Source organism: Toxotes jaculatrix, chromosome 12 (assembly GCF_017976425.1).
Source record: "Toxotes jaculatrix isolate fToxJac2 chromosome 12, fToxJac2.pri, whole genome shotgun sequence".
In the NCBI taxonomy this organism is placed as follows: domain Eukaryota; kingdom Metazoa; phylum Chordata; class Actinopteri; family Toxotidae; genus Toxotes; species Toxotes jaculatrix.
Genome location: NC_054405.1, coordinates 26,550,399 through 26,557,898, shown reverse-complemented (window position 1 = coordinate 26,557,898; position 7,500 = coordinate 26,550,399). Strand labels below are relative to the sequence as shown.

The following is a 7,500-nucleotide window of genomic DNA, read 5'->3' as shown; positions in this document are numbered from 1 at the left end:
TCGCTGTGGACAGTGATGAGGAGGTGGACTACAGTAAGATGGACCAGGTAACTATGACTCCCAGCATGCACCTGTTCACAGTAAATCAGCTGATCTGAGCCTCAGTGTGACGAGTCACAGCGCTGAGTCATTAAAATGAGTGAGTGAGAGGTGTGTGTTCATTCATGGGTTCACTGCGAGCAGGAGCTGATCACAGCTGATTCATGTTAATGAGACCGATCATCAGACAGATCTGGTTCAGTGTGTCCAGCAGAGTCAGAGTCTGAGGTCCAGCAGAGTCTGAGGTCCAGCAGAGTCAGAGTCCGAGGTCCAGCAGAGTCAGAGTCCGAAGTCCAGCAGAGTCAGAGTCCGAGGTCCAGCAGAGTCAGAGTCTGAGGTCCAGCAGAGTCTGAGGTCCAGCAGAGTCAGAGTCCGAAGTCCAGCAGAGTCAGAGTCCGAGGTCCAGCAGAGTCAGAGTCTGAGGTCCAGCAGAGTCTGAGGTCCGTCAGAGTCTGAGGTCCTGCAGAGTCAGAGTCCAAAGTCCAGCAGAGTCTGAGGTCCAGCAGAGTCAGAGTCTGAGGTCCTGCAGAGTCAGAGTCCGAAGTCCAGCAGAGTCTGAGGTCCAGCAGAGTCAGAGTCCGAGGTCCAGCAGAGTCAGAGTCCGAAGTCCAGCAGAGTCAGAGTCCGAGGTCCAGCAGAGTCAGAGTCTGAGGTCCAGTGATGGAAGCTCCAGCTGAGCAGAACCTGTGGACGTGTCTGTGAATGGAACTGATCCTGGTGCAGTCGTTAACGCTGCTCTGTGTGTTTCAGGGGAATAAGAAGGGTCCTCTGGGACGCTGGGACTTTGACACTCAGGAGGAATACTCCGACTACATGAACAACAAGGAGGCTCTGCCAAAGTACGTCCATGTGACTTATCCCTCAGTTCTGACTGACAGGCAGCAGGGGCCCGTTCCTGTGTATTGATGCTGAAGTTTGTCCCCACAGGGCTGCCTTCCAGTACGGCATCAAGATGTCTGAAGGCAGAAAGACGCGACGCTTCAAAGAGACCAATGAGAAGGCGGAACTGGACCGACAGTGGAAGAAGATCAGCGCGGTAAGACGCAAAGGAAGCTCGGCTGTTTAGTTCGTTCCTCCGTAAACTTCCTGTTCAAGAAAATATTCAAAATAAATAAGTGAAGTGACGAGTGGACGACTGATGTCTGTCTCTGTCCAGATCATAGAGAAGAGGAAGAAGATGGAGGCTGACGGGTGAGTACTTCCTGTTTTCACTTCATGATCACCTGCTCAGCCAGGACGGTCACGTTAATATGTAGAGACATGAACAGGTCGAAGAGCAGACAGTAAACAGTAAACAATCAGTAAACAATCAGTAAACTGTGTGTTTGTGTTTTTCAGCGTGGACGTGAAGAGGCCCAAATACTGAAGTCTTTCCTCCTACGTTTGTTCCTCCCCTCCTCCCTCTCCTCCCCTCCTCCTTTCCTCCTCTCCTCCTCTCCTCCCTCTCCTCCCCTCCTCCTTTCCTCCTCTCCTCCCCTCCTCCTCTCCTCCCTCTCCTCCCCTCTTGTCAGCAGACAGGATCAGTATCGATCAGTTATCTGTTTTTAAACTAATCGTGTTGCTCAGTGAGAAAAGTCTTCGTGGAAACCAGCGTCAGTAAAATCAATATCTGATCGTATTGATTTGTTTGAGAGATTGGAAACATGACTCATCATTAAAGTCATCAATAAAACCCTGATCAGTTTGTTTTACTGTGGAGCATCAGGCTAATGAAGCTCAAAATAATTAGTGTGTGTGTGTGTGTGTGCGTGCGTGTGTGTGTGTGTGTTAACAATGTGTTTGTAATTACTGTTTGTTTATCTCGTTACCAGAGTCACTGAGCTCGTTAACATCAAACTGTGTTTGTTGTTGTTGAAGATGTTGAACACAGTGACGGACAGCTGGACTCATTCATCCCCCATCACCATCAACAACACTAACGAGTGTTTGTTAATGATCCCGCGTGCGTGTGTGTGTGTGTGTGTGTGTGTGTGTTAATGCACAGCTGAACTGATGAATATGGATCTGCATGTTTCTGATGTAAACGAGCAGCTAACGAGGCCTCAGAGCTCCGCCCACCAGGAGCTCAGACAGGAAGTGGATTTTTCAGTCGGACAAACATCAAAGACAAAGTTTGTTTTTGTCTTTAATCTGATGAAGTTTAATATTTTCAACCTGATTTATTCTGCGTTTGTTCTGAAACTTTAATGTTTAACATCAAGATGCAGATGAAAGAAAAGTTTGGTAATAAAACGACTTTAACATGTCATCAGACACGTGTGTGTGCGTGTGGATGATTCACAGCTGCTGCAGCAGGGTCACACCTGACCCAGCAGGGTCACACCTGACCCAGCAGGGTCACACCTGACCCAGCAGGGTCATCAGCTTCTGCTGAAGCATCAATACATCAGACTGACAGAACAGGTTCCGGTTCCGGGTTCGTTCTCACCTTCTCCAGGGAAACGGACCCGGTACTGGAACGCACCAGAACGCACAGGTGGAACTGAACATCCGGATCAATCATTCAGCTGAGTTCACGTTCACCTGCGCGTGGAAACGTGTCGTGATTGAATTCATGATTTCACGTCTCTGAGCCGCCGCCCGGTTAGCTCAGTTAGGAGAGACTCACGAGCACGAGACTCAGTCTCTCGGGGTCGTGGGGCAGGGCAGCAGGGTGCAGTGGGAGGTGCTGTACGACTCTGGTGCACTGTGGACTGGGCGGCCCGGACCCGGACCCAGATAAACGGCAGATGATGACATGACGTCTCTGAGCCATGAGATGTGTCCGTGACCTGATGAAGCTCCCTCTGATTGGTCGGCTTCACCAGCATCCTGCTCCATTCATCACAGACAGAGCACACACGTAAAAGGTGCGTGTGTGTGTGTGTGCGCGTGCGTGCGTGTGGGTTGTGACCAATCAGAGAGCAGATGACCTCAGACATTTGAAGTTTTTATTTTTTTTTTTCTGACAGTTAAAAAACCAGTTCAGCTCAGATACACTGGTCACACCAGTACACAAACTGGCAGACGTACCAGTTAGACCCTGTACATGCTGGTCCAGAAACCATTACCAGTACTGGGGCCAATTTGTCCAGATACAGTTACACCAGTGTAGCAATTTCACCAGTACAGAAATCAGTTCTACCAGTATGGCTACTGGGATGGCAGAGGTTGTACAACCACAGGATCAGATCACACAACCATAAACTGGTCTAACCAGTGTAACCAGTACAGATTTAGCAGAGACGTGGGGACTGTGTAGAAACAGTTTCTTCTTCTTCTGTTTCAGGTTTAAAGGTTGAACTCTGAGTCTGTAGAACCAGGTAGAAAACCTAAGATTATTAATTATGTTGATAAAACTGTACAGTTCATCGACGACTGGCTGCTGCCTCGTTAAAGGTGACGTCACGTCTGTGATCAGACAATTTCAACTTTGGAGTCTGATGTCTAAGCTCGTTAAGCTTGTTAAACCTGGATACGTGTTATATTTGACCTGACCTCCCAAACATGTCCGACCTGTGATGTCACTTACGAGGTCAGGGGCTCAAAGCTCGTTAAGCTCGTTAAGACCTGGTACTTTTTACAGTGAATCCTAAACCCAGTGCCACTGCAGGTAGAACCAGCACCACAACACCCATTAGTTTCAACTAAATCCAGTTTTAAACACACATTTATGAAAGAGGTTCGGTTTGACTCCGCCCCTTACAGGTGGGAACAACCTTTTCTCCAGCTGAAGCCAGTTCAGTCTTTGAGACGGATTTAAAACAAGTTCAGTCTCACCTCACCAGTTCATGTTCAGCAGAGACCAGGCTCAGGACTCTGGGCCCATTAAAGAAGGAAAGAGTCCTCTCCAGGTCCAGGTGTTGCACCTGATAACATCACAGGTGGTCATGTTACAGGTAGATTAAGCTCCTCCCACTTCAGGCTGTCAGCCCCATTCACACAAACTCTGCTATAATAATGATAATGATAACAATAATACTACTATTAATATTACTACTACTACTAATAATAATAAGAAGAAGAAGAAGAAATCATCAAATGTAAAACTGGAAGCACAGAGAGGTGGCTGATGGGATTTTGAGAATTTGTTCCTTCTGGTTTTTGATTCGTCTTTTGCTTTTTGAATCTGTTTTATCCTTTTTCTTCCTCCTCTTCATCCCTCCATCAGTTCATCAGAAGAGGAGTGGAGGTTTGACAAATGCTCTGTTCTCTGCACAAACAAACAAACAAACAAACAAACAAACAAACAAACAGTCGTTTAATTCTTATATAAACTCTGCCTCGCTCTCCCACAGGTGTGTTCTCTCTCTCTCTCTCTCTCTCTCTCTCTCTCGGAGGAGGAGGAGTCAGATCAGTCTGTGGCTCCTGTTTAAAAACTGAAAACAAAAAGTGGGAAACATTTAAAACTTTTTAATCAGAAACTGATGATTTTTATAATTATATAAAAATCCCCACTTCCTGTGTCCATGCTTTTCAGTGTAAAAGTCTGTTGCCCAGCAGAAACACACTGAGGACACAGAGTGTGTCTAAGTCTCCAATCCATCACTGCTGTGTCTGCTTTGATAAATGAATCTTATTATCATGTCACTGTGGAGGACACGGACACACACACACACACACACACTGATCTGTGCTGTGTAAACACTGTTCATAAATGTGTGTGTGTGTGTGTGTTCTGCTGTGCGCTCTGTGATTGTTTTCCTGATTCAATTTCACAGTCGACACACACACTGTGTGTTTCAGCGTGGCAGCTCTCTGAGCTCCTGCCTCTGGATCCAGTTGGTCCAGATGTTTTTACAGTGCAGAGTGTTGCTGTTACCGTGAGCGGCAGAGTTTTCCTGCGGTCTGTTTTCCTCTTCCCTGTCCGGAGTCACAGCGTCTGAAAAACCAGCAGAAACACGTGAACGTCCCCTCGTCTCAGAGTCCTGATCACAGCACATTTCATTTTCCCGTCTCACAGCAGAGCTGAACTGTTCACTGCAGCTTTACTCGCTGATCAAACCAACAACGGCCTTAGATAAAAATATATTATATATATATAAAACATATTAGAGCAGCAAAGCTCATTGCTCTGCGGTCTGTGTTATATCAGACCAAACAAGTTCTCTGATGTTTTGGACCAAACAATGAATCGGTTAATTAAAGATAATCTGCAGGTGAATCGAACGCAGGTGGATCCCGCAGGTGAAGGAGCAGAGCTGGACGTGTCACCTGTGATGGAGTCGGAGTGTTTGAGTGCTCGCTCCACCTGCTCTCGCCTCCTCGACTCAAAGTCCAGCGCCTCCTGCAGCTTCCTCTTCGCCTTCTTCTCTTTCTTCAGCCTCTTCTGGATCGACACTGAGGACGAGGACGAGCAGAGTCTCAGAACTGTCTTCTGCAGTATCAGTTTTATTTAGAATAGAATGTGAAAGAAGGACACGTTATGATCTGAGGTCTTTACCAAAGCACAGTGAGTGACGCAGCATGGCGCACGATCGCATCGGAATGTTTTTAACTGAAAGTCTGCCACGACTTTCCTGACTCAGTGTGACCTGTCTCACCTCCTGTCTGTGGTTTTACAGTGTGACCTGTCTCACCTCCTGTCTGTGGTTTTACAGTGTGGCCTGTCTCACCTCCTGTCTGTGGTTTTACAGTGGAACCTGTCTCACCTCCTGTCTGTGGTTTTACAGTGTGACCTGTCTCACCTCCTGTCTGTGGTTTTACAGTGTGACCTGTCTCACCTCCTGTCTGTGGTTTTACAGTGGAACCTGTCTCACCTCCTGTCTGTGGTTTTACAGTGTGACCTGTCTCACCTCCTGTCTGTGGTTTTACAGTGTGACCTGTCTCACCTCCTGTCTGTGGTTTTACAGTGTGACCTGTCTCACCTCTGGTCTGCAGCTCGGAGCTCAGCTGTCTCTGCAGCATCTGTCGAGCGTCTCTCTCTCGCTCCAGCTCCAGTTTTAACTCTTTCCTCTCCAGCTGGTTCTGTTTGTCCTGAGAGCGAGCGCTGTCCACCGCCACCTTCAGGAGACCCTGAGGAAACACGTACGTTACAGTCTTTATAGCTCTGTCTCAGCACTGTCTCAGCTCTGTCTCAGCACTGTCTCAGCTCTGTCCTCGTGTCGTCTCCACACAATCGTTTCGATGTTTCTGTCTCTGCGTGATCTCCCTGACGTTAGCGTCTCTATGTTACTGTCTTTGCATTGTCTCTGATTTACCATGTCCACATTACTGTCTCTGTGTCCTGTAACTGTCACTGTCTCCTTGATGTTATCGTCTCTATGTTATCATCCACATGTTACTTCAGGTAACTCTTTCACCTGTATGTTGGTCAGCAGCGTCTCCATGGACGACAGACCCTCTGCCAATAGGAATGGGGCAAAGGCGGGGTTCATATGATTGACTGACAGTGGCTGAGAGGTGAGCGGCAGTTTCCCATAGGTCGGTTTGAGGAGGGGGAGGGGCAACAGGCTGTCATCTGCAATAAAAACAAGGTAAAGACAGAAACAACAAAAGTAAACAACCTGATTAATATTTCAGCTTCCTGTGTGTGTGTGTGTGCGTGTGTGTGTGTGTGTTTGGAAAGTAAGGACATTTTGGACATTCAGACAAGAATCAGGTCAACGTCAACACGAGGGCTGTCTCTATTATTTATGTTGTCTTCTTTCTCTCGTCTGTCCGTCCTCCCATCATATCAGACAAAGGCTGGACGAACAAAGATCTGAGAAACTGTAGCTTCGATTTCTCCTTTTTCATTTAGTTAGAACACAACACAAAAACAACACAACACAAAAACAACACAACACAAAAACAACACAACACTCCCTAGTTAAATACACACACACAGTCTCAGAATCAATCAAAACAGCGAATCAGATCAATATCAGTATTAATCTGTTAAAGTTAAATAACGCAGAACAAACTGGAGTGAAGGAGAGTGAAGAGGATACAAGGGAAGGAAGCAAGGAGGCATGAATCAGGAATGTAAGGAGAGTTCATAAATAAAACCTCAGGACGGGAGTGTGTGTGTGTGAGGACGCCTCAGGACACATTACTGCGCTACCATCTGCTGCGTCCACACAAACACTCACACACACACACACACACACGCACACACACTCCTACCTGTGTCCTTCAGCGCCTTTTTACTGTCGTCAGCGACCTCACCTGTTGAGTTCACACACAGAAACACACACTTCAGAAATATGACCATCAGTGTGTGTGTGTGTGTGTGTGCGTGTGTGTGCATAGTCACCCAGCTCTGGTGTGTGCGTAGGAGGAGGAGGTGATGATGACGATGATGATGCTCTGGAAGGTGATTGGCTGGTTGGTTCCAGTGGATGAAGCTCATCATCACTAGGGGAGGGGCAGGGGGAGGGGCTTCCGGGAGGAGATTCCTGTACACACAGGAAGGAGCTAGCATTAGCGCTGTTAGCATTAGCCCTGTTAGTATTCTCAATGTTAGCATTAGCAGTGTTAGCTATCACCTTGTCCTCTTCT

General features: G+C 47.3%; 2 protein-coding genes across 6 annotated transcripts in view; one reads left to right on the top strand and one right to left on the bottom strand.

The window, feature by feature from the left end:
• The window catches only part of ik (IK cytokine), a 7,696-nt gene extending 5,981 nt beyond the window's left edge, over nt 1-1,715 (top strand). Inside the window, exons 16-20 of the mRNA XM_041052023.1 lie at nt 1-47; nt 790-878; nt 967-1,075; nt 1,196-1,230; nt 1,378-1,715. The exon at nt 1-47 is cut by the window's left edge and continues 11 nt beyond it. Of these exons, the coding sequence (XP_040907957.1) occupies nt 1-47; nt 790-878; nt 967-1,075; nt 1,196-1,230; nt 1,378-1,405 (308 nt within the window). The 3' untranslated portion in view covers nt 1,406-1,715. The remainder of the gene's footprint in view (nt 48-789; nt 879-966; nt 1,076-1,195; nt 1,231-1,377) is intronic.
• Nucleotides 1,716-3,004: 1,289 nt separating this feature from the next.
• LOC121190982 (dachshund homolog 2-like) overlaps nt 3,005-7,500 on the bottom strand; it is an 11,951-nt gene continuing 7,455 nt past the window's right edge. For 2 of the 5 annotated variants that reach the window (XM_041052020.1, XM_041052021.1), the window contains 8 exons: nt 7,488-7,500; nt 7,256-7,397; nt 7,126-7,167; nt 6,321-6,478; nt 5,886-6,033; nt 5,233-5,358; nt 4,841-4,900; nt 3,005-4,231 (listed from right to left, as the gene is read on the bottom strand). The exon at nt 7,488-7,500 is cut by the window's right edge and continues 139 nt beyond it. In XM_041052020.1, coding sequence (XP_040907954.1) covers nt 4,194-4,231; nt 4,841-4,900; nt 5,233-5,358; nt 5,886-6,033; nt 6,321-6,478; nt 7,126-7,167; nt 7,256-7,397; nt 7,488-7,500 — 727 coding nt within the window. In that variant the 3' untranslated portion in view covers nt 3,005-4,193. Of the gene's footprint in view, nt 4,232-4,840; nt 4,901-5,232; nt 5,396-5,885; nt 6,034-6,320; nt 6,479-7,125; nt 7,168-7,255; nt 7,398-7,487 lie in introns of those variants that run through there. The other 3 variants (XR_005895057.1, XR_005895058.1, XR_005895056.1) reach the window with 3 other exon arrangements.